Here is a 19,634-nt window from a genome sequence, read left to right on the forward strand (position 1 = left end):
TTTATGAAACATTTTGTAACTAACATATAGATTAAGTGATAAATGCGGAATTTTCGTGCTTGTCGGGAATATACGAATGATAACTCTAGTCCTTGTGCAAACTTATTTCGGAGACATATTCATCCCCGATGAGAATCCAACAGGTGCATTTGTGTTCATTGATTGTATTCTAATAATTCAGCTGCAGCAAAAATTACCATCAGATTATTCCGATGTAATTAGTGTAATCAGCTGAGTATTGAAGGTCAAGCCCTCGTGCTCAGTGAAACGCTGTAGACATTCGCAGAAACACAAAACGTGTCTGATCAGTGCGAATGCCATGGGGAAGATAAAAGTTTTCCTCTGCTTCGCAGTTTTCTTTTTTGGAATTTGTCAGTTCGTGTCATCCCAGGACTGGCTTGATGTATCCAAAACAGAACTCCTGAAGTTAAGAAATCAATTCCTATCTTTTGACAACAAGAAATCGGATATACTTTTTCTGATCGACACGTCGGGCAGTTTACGCGGCAGCGACTTTAACGAGGAAAAAAAATTCGTGACAAATTTACTGAACGAAATAAGTGTAGGAATGGAAGCCACCCGTGTTGAGGTGATTCCGTTTGGAGAAAAAGCTACCATATTCATAGATTATGTTTCCGTCCCTGACCTGGCAAACACGAAGTGCACATTCAACGAGAAATTTAATCCGATGCCTCACAGCATTAATGGGTGGATGACTAATATGAGGGACGCCTTTCAACTGGCCTACGATGTCTGCATTGGGAGGTTAAGCGGTCAGAAAAGAGGCCCCCTAAACAAGTTGAAAACCGTCGTTATTCTTCTCACAGATGGGTATTGGAATTGGCCTTATAATGATCCGGACCCAACCAACATTGCCAAGCAGCTTATAGCAGGAAACGTGGAGATCTTTGCTATTGGCGTTGGAAGGGTTAATTTTCCCGCACTTCAAGGACTTGTAAAGGACAAAAATAAGCATGCTTTCTATCTGAATAACTTCGATCAGTTTGCGGAGCTTGCCACGTACCTGAGAGGGGGTAAGGAAACTTAAATAAAATTTCTTAACTTTTTTTATTTTCTAAGGTCTGGTTGTCAGTCGAAATAAGGGCTTTAGAAGCAATTTGAGATATTCGTTTCTTCCTTTGATGATGAGATGATGTTCCCTTTACCCACATTAGAATGTTATGTTAAAGGAGCTGAGCCACGAATTTTATCAAAATTCTAACCGTAGGAACTGTCACCAAATTGAGTGAAACATAAAAAAATAATAGCGAAAAACATTAAAAGAAGAAATTAATAACACAGCAAATACAAAAGTAGGCACGGGTGGACAAAAATGAAGAAGATTAAAACGGATTGAAGTTGTGGGTTTTTGAAAACTTGTTAGCCTAACAGTTTTTCAAAGTTCATTTTCATTGTTTGTAATGTTTGGTACAATGCTTGGGAATTACATTTGTTGGACAAGAAGCCGTGATTTCATCGTTTACAAGAAAAATTCTTCTTCCGGTAAACGTTAAGTTTCATGGCGCATAAGGAAGCGTAATTGGAATTTATTAAAAACAACAACAAAAAAATGAAGATTTAGCCGTGACACAGCCCCTTGAAACGTTCAGGACGAGTTAAGATTTTCAGCAGACATTCTCCACGCTTGCATTTATTTTACTGAACTGTGACTATCCGGACATACCGAAAGGAAAAAAAAAAACAACAACAACAACAACAAGGAAATGTCCACCCCATGCACCTTGTATGGTTACATTACGTTGATCAATCTTGATAAAGAAAAAGGTTCATGTGCCTAACCACACATGTATCCAAATTACCAGAAAAAAATCATATCTTGAAGGAAATTATCTCAGGTACTTGAATTCTTAAGAGAGAAGTGTTTTACTTGTTAAATTCAAAGTCGTTTTATTTTATAACTGATCAGAACTAAATTTATAATAAAGTCTACGAATCCTCAGCTTCTACGTTCGCAGGATTTTGATCAACTTTCGTGGTTTGGAAGGAGCTGTCGTAAAAATGATCAGCAATGTTTAGTTGATTGGCTCAGTGACGCGGTAATCAGAATGATATGCAGGTCGAGCGCGTTTCTCTAATCAAAAGTTATCAGGTTGGCGGCAAATCTTAAAAAGCTTCCAGGGTGAAATTTCTCAGGATTCTAGTCCCCCGCGAAAATTCCTTCAATCTCGCAACTTACACAAAATCAACGAGACCGTTAAGTGCAAACTAGAAACGGCAATCACACATCCATACTTTTATCGCAACACAACCCGCCAATATATTTTCACATCTCTTATCACTGCTCATTCTTATTACGAAAGTAGAAGCTGAGGACTTGCAGACTTTATTAAGACTCGAAAAATGGATAGACTTGTCGTACATGTAATTGTATGCGAGTGACTGTACCTTGTGCTTATCGCTTTAGCTGGTGAATGGAGACGAGCACTCGGTACTTTAGCCATGGCGTTGCTGAGTATACTCGAGTGTGGCCTAAAAATGTCTACTTTTTACTTAGCATCTAGATCATAAATTTCTATCTCTGTGCTCAAGAAGCCTATTGTTTTCAATTCCTTCAAAAAATTGTGAGCTTATGCTTTCAAAGCGAGTCAGATAAGCCTGCGACCTTTATAGAGAAAACCACATTATTTTGTAGCCTTTGATTATAATTTAGTTTATGTATAAGTAAATACCAGCATAAACAGTTTAGCATAGCTTTGAAGTCAAGAGTTCCTTTACTTCAAAACTTCCAATATTGTTTTATTGGAGAAAATATGCGTAGAGATGTTAATTATTCTTTCATTGTTCTTCTTATTATTCTTGTCTTTAGATCCGTATGAATATAAATGGCAAACGAAAACAGTGAGTGCTAGCAAATGTAACAACAATTGCGACGCAATAGCAGCTTGCGCATGCGGTTTAGTGTACGGAGACTACAAATGCGCTTGCCCCACTGGAATGGCGGGCTCAGGATTCGTGGGACAATGCACTCGTAAGTGTATAGATTAGAAATGGCGTAAGATATGGTTACACAGGCTCGATCATCAGTCAACTGACTTTTGTGTGCTTATTTTGTTCGTGTCTTTGTTTTTCTGAATCTCGTTCATATACCAACCCAAAATTCAAGGTGATTGATGGCCACCCATACGAAATAGTGACTTCTTACCCCTATGCAAAGACGTATATTGAGCGATTCAATCACTCTTGTCCAGAACACATTCTTAAATGTTATTGAAATGACTGACGTCAAAATGTTTAAAACTCCAGCGGGAATAAAAGCCAAAGGCGAGTGGTGTCATTCAAAAGCCCTAAGTCTCCTTCGATAAAAGAATCAAAAGTTTTTAGTGTCCCCTGCAATGTTCTTTGTGTCTCCTTATTCCACTACGTACCGTTACAAGCAGTATCACAAAATGAACAGCTTGGTTATAGTATGTAATCTCTTGTTTGATTTCAATTCTTAAATGATAGCAGCGATTTTTTTTTTTGTTTCTTCTACTTACGTCTCGTTTTTACGTGCTTGGTTGTCTTTGTTTTTTTGTTTAACATTATGCCCACCATCAACGCACAGTAAAAAGTTCTTATTCCATCTGACTAATTTCTTGCTTTTGTTTTTCTTTTTTTCTTTGATTCTTTGTTTGTTTAACAGAATGCCCACCATCAACGTACAAGAATTTCACTGGCTTTGCTAAAAACTGTTATCCTTGTCCAGCTAACTCTGGGCACACAAAAACAGGAAGCACATCTATACTGGATTGCAAATGTTTTGAAGGTTACGCCGGAAATCCACATAATGGACAAGACTGCTCAAGTAAGAGAACTGGTCATCTGTAAACTATGATAATAATAGTATAATAATAGTAATAATAATAATAATAATAATAATAATAATAATAATAATAATAATAATAATAATAAATAATCCTTTGCTTTTGGGAAACACAAAGGCTAAGCTAGATAGCAAAACTAACAAGTTATAATAATTTTTAGATTTTTGGGGGGATGCCGAAAGCTATTAGGAAATTAAAGCTAATCAACCAGCAAAACCTTCATTGATTTGACTCTCAGAAACAGTTCAGTTGTAACAGATGACTTGTTTCTCGTGTATTTGGGCATTTTAGTACGAATTTGAATTTAGCTGATTCAACTAAGGTACCGTATCTAACGATCACACCCGGAACACAATGCTAGAAAGGACAAATATGATACCCTGTTTAAGGGTCGACACCATAGTTAACATATCGGGCGGCACATATCTATCTAGCCCATAGGGGAGTACAGCTCCCCTCCCCACCCACCCACCCGCAATTTCCCCCGATCGCATGGCATATAAGATTTATTAAATAGCGTGTTTCCTCCAAGAAATTTAGCACTTTTTAACGTAGATTTGATAACGATAATTAATAACAGTCAGATTTTTTGAGTAACAATGGTTTATCAAGACCTCTTTTACATTCTAAGCTTGTCTATTAAAGCCCAGAAAAGTATAAACAAGCAGATTTTTCCACCTTGGGTTTTCCTTTGGTGACTTCGTGTAAGATGTCGAACAGGCCTATGCTTGTAACTTGCCCGGCAACTTGCTAACCCTTTTACTCCCCCTGTGAACGACGGAGTGTTACAAGGTGGTTTTGATTTCAGTGGATAAAGTTCTGTGGTTTTACCGTTCAAAGAAATCCTCCTCAGCAGTACTTTCACATGGTACAATATATTAAGTATGTAGTTCTAATTTTTGAGCCTGTGTATCAAATCCTATGGTATTACCATTCAAATGAGACCTCTTCAGCAGTACTTTCACATGACACTATTTATTAAGTATATAGTTGTACCTTTTGAGCCCGTGGATTTAATCCTATAGTGTTACCATTCAAACGGAACCTCTTCAGCAGTACTTTTACATGAAAAGTTTTTTTTAGTATGTAGTTCTAACTTTTGAGCCCGTGGATGGAACCTGTGGTGTTCAGTATCATTTCAATGAAACCTCTTTGGGATTACCTTTACTTTTTAAAATTTGGGAGTGAAAGGGTGAAATATTATACATCAATTAAAGGAGCTGTGGCGCAAAATTGGGATCATTATATGTTTTGGAAACTGCCCACCTACCCCTCCCCTAAGCCAAACTTAACACTTTCTTCTCACTTTGGGAAAAATGTTGGTTTAGGGGAGGGGTAGGTGGGCAGTTTCCCAGAAACGTATAATGATCCCGAAAGGTATCAAAATTCAATTGTTGTTTGCGTCGTTAAAAAAATGCTTGGGAGACATATTTGTTTGACACGTTCTCGGCTGCTATTTGTCATTCTCAAGTAATTTGTCAATTTTCGTAGCGAATAAAGACGTGTGATTGGTAGTTATTAAAAAGTGAACTAGACTAGACAACTGCGACACAGCCCCTTTGCACAGAACATACAGTTTATTACCTTCACTATTCATGGTGATCTTTTTTGTAAACAGTCCGCTATTGCGAGGAGCTGGCTACACCTACACATGGAAAGAAAAAAGGTGGTAGCTGCGGCCGAGCGTACCAAGCGATCTGCGAGTTTGAGTGTAATGAGGGATATGAACTGAAAGGGTCCGCCAGTCGGCAGTGTACTGTAAAAGACCCAAACGGAGTAAATTTAATGGAATGGAGTGGGACGCCTACCAAATGTGAAGGTTAGTTAATAATTAATGATAATTATAACAATTTACTAATTTGCTATTGCGCCTTTTAACCTAAAAATGATCAAAAGCGCTTTTCATTGTTTACCGTTATACTAGTTTATTATTTATAATATATACAACCGATAAAAAAGAAAAATGCTCATAAATAAAATAATGTCTTTCACGGATATGCGTTTGAAGGCTGCTCCTCGATGTAGGGGCGGCAGCGTAAACGATCTAGCGCCTAAAGTTGTCCGCATGCGCTCCTTAGGACGTTCTAAAACAATACTGTAATTTGATCTTAATGAATATGCGGAACAGGACCTAACTGCCCACCTACCCATCCCCTAAGCCAACATTGACACTTATTTCTCACTTAGGGCAAAATGTTGGCTTACTGGAGGGGTAGATGGGTAGTTTCTCAGATGCGTATAATAATTCATGCTAACTAAATCGCTAATGTAGCTAGTTGACCTTAAAAGCAATGATTGAAATTTTAGTTTATAGTGGCACAACCCGCGAGCAAAGCCCTATTGAAAAGGAAGCTCTGCATGAAACGGGTAACGCCTTGAAGTGGTCAATACCCAAGCGTTTGGACCAATCAATCTTGTTCTGTATTGTCAAACTGAATTTCCCAGTGCCAGCATCCGGTAATCGATAAACCGCTGGTCGTAACTGAGTTGCAGTAGTAAGCGCACGGGTAGTAGACCTAGGCTTGAAACTGTATCTCGGTACAAGCAGCACATGCGCAACAAAGATCTTACTCAATAGTTCATTACCACATGAAGGATTTGTAATAAGGAAACAAGACGCTGTGGGAGCGTACATTTGGGCATCGAAGCACTACGCGCGTGTGTGATGTTTTTTTTTTTACGTGTATTAGGGATGTGTGAGTAGTTCAGTAGCCTTGAATATTTTAGGGGTTGGTTGAGATGTTATATTAGACGTCGCTGATTGGTAAGATAATGGATGTAGTTTCTTAATCATTGAAACTGGTTTCTCATAGAATGTAATATGAAGTAACAAAAAACGATTTTGTTTTTGGAAGGTGAAAGATTTTAAGCGTTCCAGTGAGGTATTTATGGGAGTGCTTATTTGGTTATGAAGGGAAAGTGTAGTTATAGTCTGTTTTAATGAAGTGGTGGTTGTGAAAGATCTTATCAATAGTAGAAAATATGCTTGTACTTATTTTAAACATTTGCTAGGCTTTCTGTTTAGGATTTTTTTTCGGTCGATTTTTTATGTTTGTATGCAAAGAACGTGGATGGGGAAAGTTCATTTAATATAGAGAAGGGGGGTATGAAGATATTGAGAGGGTGGGGCTGAATTTTTTTGTGTGTTCGGGGGCTTTGAAAATTTGGTTAGGTCAAGTTGGAGGGCGTAAAATCTTGCTACAGAACTTAGGGCCCTATTATATCAACCGGGGATGGCTTGCTTTGCAGAGATCTTGGCATCTTAGTTAAAGTCAACAAAAATCAACTTTGTGATTATATAACAACCGGGCTAGTCCGCCGGTTAGCTAGGATCCCAGTATTGTGACGCCGGGATCCCGTGTGGGAATTTTCCAAGTAATCACTCTTGCTGAGCGGCCTGACGAATGAACTAAGCAAGAAACAGGACAGCAGGTAACACACTACTCATGCGCATTGCTTCCAATCTCCATACAAAAATGGCGGCTCACGGCTGGCCCTTTTCATGTAATAATGGGATAAAAGTCACCTCGGCAGAGCTAGCCAGCCAAACAAACCGAACCAGCCCGGCGCATGTGATCAGGCCCTTACTGTGAGTTGTACTGTTACACGGTTTGCACGTAAAATCTTTGGAATTTGCCGCTTTCGTCGTCTGTGTATGAGAGAATATGACTTAATCTAATTAACCCAGGCGTCTAAAAATAACTGTCATGAACGCGGTTTACACGTGAAAGTGTTGGACTCTGCCCCTTTAAGGGTTCGAACGTGGAAGAATGCAACTTGTTTATGAGATCATTTTGCTCAATAAAATTTTAAGAAATCACCACCTTTCCGAAAATCTGCATTGCTTCATTCAATATTACCCTTATTTATCTCATGCATGGTCACGGAATTTTGCGTGACATCTTCTTTGGCTCTCGAAAACTGAGGGAAAAATTTTGTCAAACTCTCGGCAATAAGCCATTGCTAGCAATGAAAAGTCTGTTCAATGAAAAAAAGGCAATGATAGGTACCTATGGTCCGTGTTAGAAAGACTCACGCCGTGTGCTGCGAGGACAATTATTTTCTAAAGGAAAAATTTAAATTATGTAATAGTTTGTATCACTCGGTGTACCTTGTTTTTTCAATACGTTTGTTTTCTATTGCCGATATGTTTGCCGTGCATTAGCTGTGGGACGTATTGTAACGAGGATAAATGCTGTGTCGTGACACATCGCACCGCAGACTTTCGCGTCGATTGGCTTGTTTACTTAGCTTGTTTACGTTCGCACGTATTGCGTGCCTATTGCAACTTTGAATCAAAACAAGCAATCTCGATTACTCTATTTGGGCGCCGCCAAAAAAAAACGCTGTCCAACCATTGTGATTGGCCTCAGATGTATAGGCGACATCTTTAAAGTCCTGAGACCCGAGCAACGAGGCCTGGTAGGTCTGCAGAGAATATTATTTTAGGTTTTCATAAATATAGAGTAATGCCTGAGCTTCTAGACCTTCTAAAAAAGAATGACTGAGCGCGTAGTGCTTGGTCATCATTTTTAAGAAGGCCTCGTATGCCAAAATTGTAAATACAGGTAAAATCAAGGATTCCAACAACGACGGAACAGTAACGCTTGTTGTAGGTTCGCTTTTTATTTGCTCTCTCTAGTTTTACCTTTTTGCCTTTTATGTTTTTATCTGAAAAGCTTTATGTACAATAGGCTATTTCTGAGTTGCTCCAAGCGTCTGTTAAAGAGCTAGGCTAAATGTGAAGCCATTGATATGAAAATGATTTCTATTCTCATGCAAATAAAACTCATTTGCACCTAGGTTCGTTTTAAAAATGAGAGTTTTTAGTACTCGAAAATGGCCCATTCAAGTTTCAATTGTTGATTTCTCACTCTACCAGAGAAATTACCATATTAACTCTGCAAGGTTTGTGTATTCATTTATTGTCTTTTGTTGTTTTTAGAGATAACTTGCCCCATACAATCAGTTACTTATGCGGATCCTACCACTGGTACATGCGTGGGAGCGGATGGTAAACAATCGGCTAACTATGCTTATAGAACAACGTGTACCTTTAAATGTCAGCAAGGTTACGATCGAATTGGTAGCGAGACAAACACATGTCAGCTGGACAAAACGTGGTCACCTTCTGCTCCGACCTGTAAAGGTATGCAGTTTATCACGGAGGGGGGCCATTACCTATCAGGGGCACCCAACGACGATTTCCCCCTAAATACGTTGAAAACACTTTTTAGGCCGTCCAGAGTATTTTTGAGGTCTCTAGAGATACATTCTAAGCGGCGCTATAGAATTTGTATCCATTTGGTCATCCTAGGGAATTTAGATGCAATTTATCGCTTTCCGAATGTGAGAATTTTTCTGATTCCTATCTCAATCACTTTTTTTAATGAGAACACTTTAGGTTTTTTTTTTTCTACTAAAAACAGCATTACTCGGGGAGTGAAATGTGAAAAATTAAGCTTCAGAAAATCGTAGGGAATTTATTAGATAAGATTCGAAAATTGTACATGAGTGGAACGGTCATCTAGAAATTTGTAGCGGTCCTCAAGCAATAGAAAATTCTAGGCAATATTTGCTTCTCCGAACAGATATTTTACAGATTTCTATCTGGCACGTTTGATGAAGAAGCCAATTCAAATTAGCTTTAACTGTTGGATTTGAGGGATAGTTAAGTCTTCAGTGCAGACGTTCGTAGGGCTTCGTCACGCCCTCCTGCCTCACAGACGGGTCGTGGCGCGGGAACGCGTGATGAAGCTGTCTTCGTCTGTGTTGGAGGCTAAGGATGGTTTTGCACCATCGTGAATATCACCACCAGTAATACTTTAGCTTTATATCTAAAACCGTTGTGGCCTGGTAAGGAGCGAAGAACATGGCGGATCTCTTTATAATCATTTTATAATGATCCTTTTTTTCTCATGTAAAAATCAGGCTCACTAACCAGAGCACCTCAAGTAAAATTTTTCGTTTGGATTTTGTTTCTGAGAATAAATCAGTTTTTTTTTGGAGTTTTTAAATATGCAAAAAATTTATTACATCTATGACTTGTATGCAAATTGCAATTAAAGATATAAGTGTGGATGTGAACCGCTTAGGTTCTGCCTTTAACTGCGAGGATCACATGCAAGTAAAAGGAATAATTCAGAAATGGCCAATAACCGTTCTTTAAATGTTTGTTTTTCTAGAGGTTCGTTGTCCAGCACTACCTACAGTGTCTATCGGTACGTACACTCCAGCCGACTGTGACGATGGCACGAAGCGTTTCTTTAGCACCTGTACGCTGGCATGCCCGGATGGGTATCACATTGCATATGGTCCTAAAACTTTGATAACTGACACAAGAAAATGTCAGCTGAATGGCACGTGGGAATACAGAGCAACAAGTCCAACGTGTAAAGGTCAGGGAAATCTCCCTCTGTTTTTTCCCCCGCCGCTCCACAAATTCTGCGTAAACTAGTGTTGTGTCCCAGAAGAACTGCATACCGTTAATTGTCGCTTGTTAGCCGGCGCTTATAGATCTTGTTTAGGGGTTTTAGGAGATTGTACAAACGGGGGGGGGGGGGGGGGGGGGGCTTTTATCTGAACCGGGAGCTTATAACCGCTTTTAAACAAGCTTTGGCATTAATGCTAATCAAAATACGTTTTGAATTTCTTTTTTAATTAAGCTTAAAACGTCCTAATAAATCAAATTCACTTCAATACTTTTGAAGGGGGACTAATAATCAGAAGCCTCTTTTGGGCAAGCAGGTGGGCCTGTAACGGGGGAGCTTATAAGATTGAGTCTACGGTATTCTTAAGAGCCTGGGAATTGCCGGCGACGTTTGATCTAGACCTTTAGGAGCCCAAATTGAGATGTAAAAGGAGATCATACTCTTCAACTGTAGTTGTCTTTGGATTTTCTTCAAGAAGAAAGTGAAGTAGAGGTCAACACGAACTTAGTTGTGACAAGTTCACAATCATGCCGTGGCATGATGTGGATGTTATTTCTCCAGATTATATTTGGTACTGAAAGAGACGTTCTCGGAGTTACCTCTGATGTAAAATGTTTCTTCATTTTGCATCGTTAAATGTTGAGTTCCACGGGGTAAAGTAGGTGCCTTCGGGTGTTATTTATGTATGTACACAAAGGAAAGGCGGGAAGACTGGTGGTGGTGGTGGAGAAAAACAGTTTTACCAATCTATGTTCATATGTACCCCACCGTATCCCTCTGTAATTTTTAAACGTTTTACCCAGATTTCAGGCCTCCAACGCTGTCCTGCCCTGGCCCAACACTTACGGCTAACAACGACAAAGGAAAAAATGTTGCCACTGTAAACTGGATGTTCGACTTTGATGACAATTCGCTGGTTGCAAATGAACCTGGAATAACCAAAAATGATTCTTTTACCGTTGTGCTGAGCATAGGTGGCAATAACGTCGATACAAAACTTCCAAAGCTAATGGGTATAGGAACGAACTCAGTCAAGTATTCTGTTACAGATGCTGCTCATAATACCGCAAATTGCTCATTTACTGTGACGGTTAGAGGTAAGTCAACCGTTTGACTGTTTAGAGTAAGAGATCCTGGGCCGGGTTTTACGAAGCTGCGGGTTAAGATAGCCTAGAGTTAGTGCGAAATGTGAATTTAGATATGAAAGCTTAAAACGCGAATTCAGTTTTATTCTTTTTGTCTACAGTTTGATGAGTGGATGCTATAAAAAGAATAGAGAAAATTACCCTGGGAATTGCTTTTGAACAAAAAGAAAAAGAAACCCAGATAAAAAACATACAAACAAACAAAAACAAAAAAGAAAAAAATAACTCTGAGTTTTTGGCGCTAATCGGCCTTCGATCAACTCAGGGCCCTGGCTAGTAACTCGCGCATAAACCAATTTAGATATGCCAATTGCAAGCTCTCGATTACTTAAGTACCAAAAAAATCTTACGACTAATATTCGTTTGTCTTTGTGTGTTTTGTATTTGTGTTTGTTTGCTTTCTTATTTTTTGATGGCCTTGTTGGTTGTTTGTTTTACTGGGCCTGGTTTACATGGAATAAATAGAACGGAGGGTATGTTCTTCGAGAAGAACTAAAAAAATTCTGAGTTCCAAGGGGGAATTGAATGCATACAAGACAAAATATAAACGCGGTAAACCTAATAGAAATAGTCATTATTCGTGGAGTACATTCTTCTTTGCAAGAAGCATTTGAGTTTTGATACCGCTCGTTCGCAGAAGAGCTCAAAACTTGAGGATAACAGACCATTTTACAAATTTACATCCGCACCCCCCTAACTACTAGATTAATTATGTAAACATTAAAGACTTATGTCATCAGTGTGGACGTTTTGGGGCCGAAATCGCACACTTCTCTCTCGCAAAACCTTCCTAGCTGTGGGGAGCGATAAGCAGTGGTTGGATTTGTAGGCTTTAGTTGATGGAAAACTATAGAAATAATGATATAAAGTGTAAAATTTAAAAGCTCAGTTGGGAAATTGTGTCAAGATATTCACACTTGTTATTGACGCTTTTTATTGTCTTTATTTTATTTTAATTTTTTCCTTTACTCAGAGTCTAAAGGCCAGTTATTTAAACGGAGTTTAGCCAGTGTTTAACAAAACCGCGTTCTAAGCCATTTTCAGTATGCCCAACGCTTTTATCTAAACACTGTTTGTCGTGAACAGTTTCACGGCAACTTATGGGGTACACTAGAGAGACATTTATCCAGTTAAAATAACCCGCTCAGGGAGAGAACAGAGAGAACAGTTCAATAATTTCTTTAACCGCGGTCTATTCAGTTAAGCTTCGTTTGAATAACCGACCCTAAGTATCTTATAACGTTTTTGGATTAGTCTAATAGTTCGGGAAATTGCCTTCCTATATATACTTCCCCCCCCCCCACCCGCTTTCCCCCACCCCCTTTCCCCCAAACTGAAGGTTAACCTCATAGCTAGAGGCAAAACCCTGTCACCAGACGGTCTTAACCGAAGGAATGAACATTGAACTGTTTCTACTTCTATTTTTCTTGTATATTTATTTACCTGTATCTTATTCTATCTAGTATTAATAATTGTAGTTAATTATAAACCATGATATGTGAAATTAAATTCAAATTTCAGGAGCCGTTAAAGATATTTTCTCCGGTATAGTTCTGGCCCAAAATATTGGCCTATAATAAATCAGCCCTTTGCCGTAGTGCCAGCGCTGCATTGAGTTTTGTTTTCCTTCACACTTTTAGTGACGTCTGGCTACAGTATCTCTTTGATTAGAGATCCGGCAAGAGGAACCAGTCAGTTATATTTACGCGTTGCGAGGACCTCTGCATTTAAACAGATTTTTTTTAATTTCTTACTTAGGGCAAAATGTTAGGTGGGGGGTAGTGATAGGAGGGTAATTTGCCAGAGTCATCATATACTACGTGTTTTGTTTTCTATTTTAGATACCGAGCCACCGACTTGTGGTTTCTGTCCACCTAATCAGTTGATCGACAACGCAACTCTGTCTGAAATCCGAGTAAACTGGCCGAGGGCAAATTGTTCTGATAACTCTGGCCAAAATCCCATAATCTCCTCAAACCGGCAATCTGGGGATAAGTTTACAGTGCCCGGTGTTTATGAAGTTGTATACACCGTCACCGATCAGCAAAATAACGTAAACAGAAACTGTTCTTTCAGGATAACACTTAAAAGTAAGTATTTATCAATTCGCTCATTTGTTAGTCCCCTACGTAACCGCGTTTAAAGGCTGGTTTCCGGAATCGTAAGAGAAGTCGTAAGAGCGCTTATGACCTTGTGAAAATCAAAAATCGGAGTCATAAGCGGAGTCATACGCGCATGGAATCGGAGTCGGAAGCCGATCAGGACGTTTCCATATTCTTCCGACTCCGCTTATGACTCCGTCGTTTACGATCTAGTGACCACAATCAACGTTTATACGCTTTGTGATTTTAATTCTTGCGCTTCAGCCTATGACCCGTCTGCGGAATCTGGGCGCCGTTTTCACCAGATAATTAAGTTTTACGCTTCTTTACGACTCCGACTCTTTCTTTACGCCCAATGTTTTGGAAAAACTCTGCCACAACTTAAGCCTTCTCTAGGCTTTTTGGTTCCGGTCGAGTTTTCTATCACAGAAAACATCTCGCAAGCTTTCAAACTTTTGTTTCTAATTCTCCGATAAAATTTGTTGCTTTGCTTTCTGTTTACGTTTAACCAGCTTCCTATTCATTTGCCCCGTCCTCCTCAACTTTTTACGTTCCCTTGTGCAATTGCATTAATTAGTACTCCATCGTGCGTTTAGGTTTTCTGAAGCGTCTTTAAATGCGCAGACATCTTCATTCGTAACATTTTAAAACTTCGGCGTCATCTTGGTACTGAGACGTACGGAACGTTGCCATGGCAATTTTGTGATTTCACATGTGAAGTTATAAAATTAGATAGGAAATTTCGCGCCAAAATTAAGGAGTAATTTGGCACCCATGATATTACAATGTTACTTTTTACTTTTTCGCTCATATATTTTTTTTCTTTCCATACCTGTTGTTTGATTAGGTTTATTTATGTTGCAGAGAAGACGTGTCCTCTTTACGCGCCACCAAAAAATGGCGCTTTGGTGGTGAACTACATTGGAGCGGACCCGAGTGTCCAAGTCCAGTGTAAAAATGGTTTTGACTTTGTGTTCACTCCTCCCTTTACCTATTACTGCTCTGGTGGAGTATGGAAATATTTCTCAATCGCTCCGTTCGATGCCAGGCTACCATGGCCAGACTGCGCAAGTAAGTGCGATGAATTTCTAATACGTTGCATTCGAACCTCCATGTGCGACCACCTTTCGTAAGCAATTACCTACCATAGCGATTACCTACCTGTAAACACCGACAAGCCAAGGATATTCGCGTTCTTGTTATTTGTTTTTACACTTGCTTCGTTAACAGCTCAAATTTCGTATTCGGAAAATGCCTCGAAGCGAGACGCCATCTTGGCTCCGGTCGCAAAACAGTGAATATCCAAGGATATTCCGAGTTACGGGAGCCAATCAAAACGTGCGAAAATTGCTATTTACTGATTTGGTAAATACTAAAAGGGAATATTTTATTATTTATTCTTAACAGATACGGTAAACCCTAGTAATGCATTGATAAGGAGTTTTCCGTTTTTCTACTTTACTGGAGACTGTAATGATCCTAACACACAAGACGCAATTAAGGGCAACTTTTTGAATCTTATGAACAACGGCCCGGTACTACCCTTATTTTGTAAAGATGTACCCGCACAGTGCAACAAGGATACAGTTCAAGTCTATTGTGGCAATGTTACTGCTGTGGAAAGACGAAGGAAGCGTGCTGCCACCAGGACGGTATGAATTGCATACTACTTAATTCATAGATTTAGCCTAAGCTAAAAGCGACGCGTCCATTTATATACTTTTAATTGATTAAAAGCATTTAAAAAAAAACGATTTTATTGCAAAAAGAGAAAATTATAAATCAAATTCGATCACAGTAATAGTCTTGGAAGGAATTCTTACCCATACCCCCCCTCCCCCTCCCTCCCCACTCTCTGTCCCAGCACACCCCTTTGAGAAGCTTGTAGGCCATGAAATTTAATCTTTTATAAAGGCTGGTTGTCGTTCTCGGAACTCTTTCGCTGCGTCCAGTTCACAGTTTATGTTTATAGGCGATTTTTGTGATTAGAATATGTCTTCTTTGCAAAATGGGACCGACAAACTGTTACGTGTACACTACCCTTTAGATTATACACCACAATATCTGATACTCAGTAACCTTTGCTGTAGAGTCGGTTATTAACTTTTTGTTTCTTCTGGCGAAAAGACCCAGGGAGGTTGATAACTTATTTGACATTTCCCCCTATGAATAACTATAATTTTGCCGTCTTTGTATGCTGTGTATTTTAATACGGTTAAATCGGCGCTGGACTTAAACTAGAAATTATAAACGTAATAACAATAAATAACGTATTCCAAAAATGCGAAAAAAGTAGGATTCTCTCGGGAAAATAATCGACAAAACTTTTATGTACTTTTGTGAGTTAATCTGTAAGGCACAAAGCACGCCATGTACCATTTTCAGACATTTTATTTACGCGTCGTGAGAGGGAAAAATCGCTACACGGAACCGTGCAAAATTATGACTGACAATCAAAACGTGAATAAAACATAAATTAAACATGTACAATAACAACACTTTTTATTCAAGACAGCAAGAAGAGTTTCCGAAAACCTTTCCGTTTTTTCGTGTTTGTTTGTTTGTTTGTTTTAGCCGGTTTGTGAGGCTGAGCCTTTAAAATAGACGAACACTCCTTCAAGCAAGAATTTTGTTAATTATCCTGACTCTCCGGCAGTCACTAGAAGTGGGTATTCGCTATTAAACAATTTCTCTTTCCATTTGCAACCAGAAAATCATTTAAGCTTGTGTAAGCTTTTATTGAACTCGAGGCCACTGACATCAATTCTTCATGACACGTCATGACATGAAATAATTACGCCTGACTTTACAACAAAACTCAAACGAGACAAAAGTGTAATAAATACTCAGACTCACCTTGGTTGCAGCTCCTGAAAGTGAGTAAGTGAGTCCCGAAACATTTTCTGTACTCTGCTGAAAGAAGCCTGCATGTTGGACTTGAATTCCGTGGCGAAGCCCTCCGCAAACGAAATTAACAACGAACACAAGAAACTTCAGTTTACCAAATTTCTGGTATCGATAGGTTTCCATTTTCCTTTGGGTATGCCGGGCTTTCCGCGCGCGCAAGTAGCTCCGCTATTAACCTCGTCCGTACGGTCATTACAGGGAAATCTCAGACCGAGACATACAATAGGGCCTGATATACTGACCAAGGGATAGCGAGGTCAATACATCAAGGCCTTGGTCTGAGATTTCCCTGTAATCATCGAACGGACAAGGTTAATAAGCTATTTATTATATGGCCTGTTTAGCGCTATTCTTAAAATGGTTATACAATAAAAAACACCGGAAAAAATTTTCAACATGTGCGCCTAAGAGGTCTTTTGAGGTCGTGTTCACTGAACCGAAACGAACCCGGCGATGCGATCGAAACTACAAGACACAGTTTCTTTGACAAGGAGAAATTTTGGACCTGAGCCCGCGATCATTAAAAAAACAACAACTAATAACTGGTCAGCGGATAACTTAAAAAAAACACGTCACCTCAATGGATTAGCGTTAGATAACATCGAGTGAAGCCACATTGGGCACCTTATGAATTTTACACAACGCATTATTTCCATAATAGAACGAGACGGGAAAGAGAATGAGGCTAGAATAGCTGAAGAAACCAAAACTACAGAGCGCCAGTTATGGAGAGAACATAGTAGAGAGTTAAGCACTGATCTGCAGTGATTAGGGTTAAGCACTGAACTGAAAACGGTTAGGTTTCAAATATTGTAATGGGATACGGCATAAGAACATGTATATTTTAAAAAATTATTGGATTTGGCAGCTAATCCTCGATGGTGTAGTGGATATGGATGTAGGCTATAAAGCAAATGACCCGGGTTCAAAGCATTACAGTGGATTTTTTCTAATTCATTGCGTACGTGGTACGAGAACGCAACCCCTAATTTGTGTTGGGTGTTCTGTGCATTATTGGGTGTCCTGTGCAATTAATAAGGGAGGTTTTTTTGAGATTGCATTTTCGTCGTCGACACACATTTGCCTCCCTTTGAGAAGCTTGCTTACGTTTTGCCTCACTTTGACGCGCTAACTCACGTGTTGCGTTCATCTTTCAAAGGTTTGCTGAGGTCTGATATTCTGTCTTCGTAAAGCGTTCATCTTTTAAAAAGTTTGCTGAATCTTCCTAAAGCGTACATCGATCTGTGATTGCTGAATTGTCCAAAGCCTTTATCTTTCAGAAGTTTGCTGTTAAATTTTACTTTGGATTAAGCCTTCATATTTTTCAGCATGATTTGTCCTTGTCTGGAAAATGTCTGCGACTCCTGGTGCATACATCAAACCGGGTTTAGTTCGTCGGCCGTTGTGTCACAAAGTAAATCTACCGAGTTGTGTAGCTCGGCAGCCGTTGTGCAGCTGTTGTGCCACAAAGTAAATCTACCGTGATGTGAAGTAAATTTACCGAGTTGTGTAGCTCGGCGGCCTTTGAGTCACAAAGTAAATTTACCGAGATGTAAAGCTCGGCGGCGCCATTTGATCATGACTTGTGATATTTTCGGCACCGGACAAACGAACACTTTAACTCTTTGTTATTTATTAGGAAAAACTTATAAACCAGCCCACAGTAGCGCCATTCTCGAGTCACTGAAATCAACACGCTCGACCACATTACTGGAAAAGTTATTGACGTGATGAGCCGCACACACATTCCATTGAAGGCTTTGACAGGGTTAGTGTAGCCTGCGTAGCTGGCGGTATTGTGTAGTAGTCGAGTGAGATTTGGCGGAGGAGCCGTTGTAATATAGTCGCTGCGTAGCTGGCGGTATTGTGTAGTAGTCGAGTGAGATTTGGTGGAGGAGCCGTTGTAATATAGTCGAGTGAGATTTGACGGCGGAGCCGTCACGAGCGGCGAAGCCGCGAGAAATACCACCTGCCAGAGAACCATGATTTTTCGAATGCCGCCCACTTATGTCACCTTAGCTGATCCCAATTAAATCAGCCAATCAAAGAGAAACCTGCAATTTGAAACTTTCGACTATTTTCGCGCGAGACAGTTTAGAAATAAGCGTTGACAGGCTAAACACGACTCCTAAGCTCGTGATAATGTGAAACGTGGCCTTGTGAGTTTGCTTGAAAAGAGGTTTTTTTATTTTCTCGGCTCTCGCGCGAAGGTTACTAGCACTACACATTGCATGTACCATTCTAAACTTTGACTGAGTAAATCTTTTTTTTGCCACACTAGGCTTAACATTAAAAGGTCATGAAGCTGGTTTGTTACATGCATACTGAGTAACCATTTCCTGTGGTTTATTCTTCTGTAGGTTTGATAGGTTTATTCTTCTGATGGTTTCTTCTGTAGATTTGATCTCAGATGCAGTTGTAAACTGTTTTAATTTTCTTTGACCTTTGTTTCTTACGGCTAAATAAAGACAATTCCAGCGCTGTGAAGTTTAAAGACGCCATTTCGGCAATTTGGTCATCAATTATGATCTTTTTAAAGGGGAAACCACAATCACTTACGTCTTTTCCAGTTTGCAATCTGCTCCTTTCTTGGGAAATATATGCCAAGGATCATCTAACATGATTGGCATATGTATGGCCCTAGACCAATCCGTTTCTCCGCACACTGGTGTGCGGACTATTCAAAATACCGGGGTTTTCTGGCAGGCGGTATTTTAGCCGCCTTGTCCCTACTCCCTTTTTTTAGGAACACGGCTCCGCCGCCAAAACTTTCATCTCGCACCCACACAATACCGCCAGCTACGCAGGCTAGGGTTATTGCGAAGTTTCAATTCAGATGTGAAAGCTTTTAAGACAGTAAATTCAATTTAATTTAATTGCGCCCTGTAATCGCGCCAGTAAAACAAAATGTTCTATTTACACGCCTGACTCACTCTGGCCAATGTCTCCTCCGATTACAAGCACTTGACACCGAACCATACGATATCTTTTCAAAACCTTCTTATAATGATACACAGTTTAAATAGAGGTTTCGCTGTACCTAACCCTTACCTTCAAAATATGCCATTATCATATTTATTTATATCGCAACCTCCCTTCCCCCTCAACTGCTACCTGTACGCCTAACAAACATATCGAACGCACTCTCCTAAGCTCTGGTTACTCCTAGTTTTATATTACACAGTAAAGTTGGACTTAAATTGTTCTTCATGTAATTTTACTGAA

At 39.5% G+C, this 19,634-nt stretch overlaps 1 protein-coding gene across 1 annotated transcript in view; it reads left to right on the forward strand.

The window, feature by feature from the left end:
* The first annotated feature begins 280 nt into the window (after window positions 1-280).
* The window catches only part of LOC140947609 (sushi, von Willebrand factor type A, EGF and pentraxin domain-containing protein 1-like), a 52,223-nt gene continuing 32,869 nt past the window's right edge, over window positions 281-19,634 (forward strand). Inside the window, exons 1-10 of the mRNA XM_073396758.1 lie at window positions 281-1,034; window positions 2,828-2,989; window positions 3,644-3,805; window positions 5,443-5,643; window positions 8,770-8,973; window positions 10,010-10,222; window positions 11,059-11,352; window positions 13,242-13,490; window positions 14,367-14,573; window positions 14,910-15,154. Coding sequence (XP_073252859.1) covers window positions 320-1,034; window positions 2,828-2,989; window positions 3,644-3,805; window positions 5,443-5,643; window positions 8,770-8,973; window positions 10,010-10,222; window positions 11,059-11,352; window positions 13,242-13,490; window positions 14,367-14,573; window positions 14,910-15,154 — 2,652 coding nt within the window. The 5' untranslated portion in view covers window positions 281-319. The remainder of the gene's footprint in view (window positions 1,035-2,827; window positions 2,990-3,643; window positions 3,806-5,442; window positions 5,644-8,769; window positions 8,974-10,009; window positions 10,223-11,058; window positions 11,353-13,241; window positions 13,491-14,366; window positions 14,574-14,909; window positions 15,155-19,634) is intronic.

The sequence above is a fragment of the Porites lutea genome, chromosome 9 (genome assembly GCF_958299795.1).
Source record: "Porites lutea chromosome 9, jaPorLute2.1, whole genome shotgun sequence".
In the NCBI taxonomy this organism is placed as follows: domain Eukaryota; kingdom Metazoa; phylum Cnidaria; class Anthozoa; order Scleractinia; family Poritidae; genus Porites; species Porites lutea.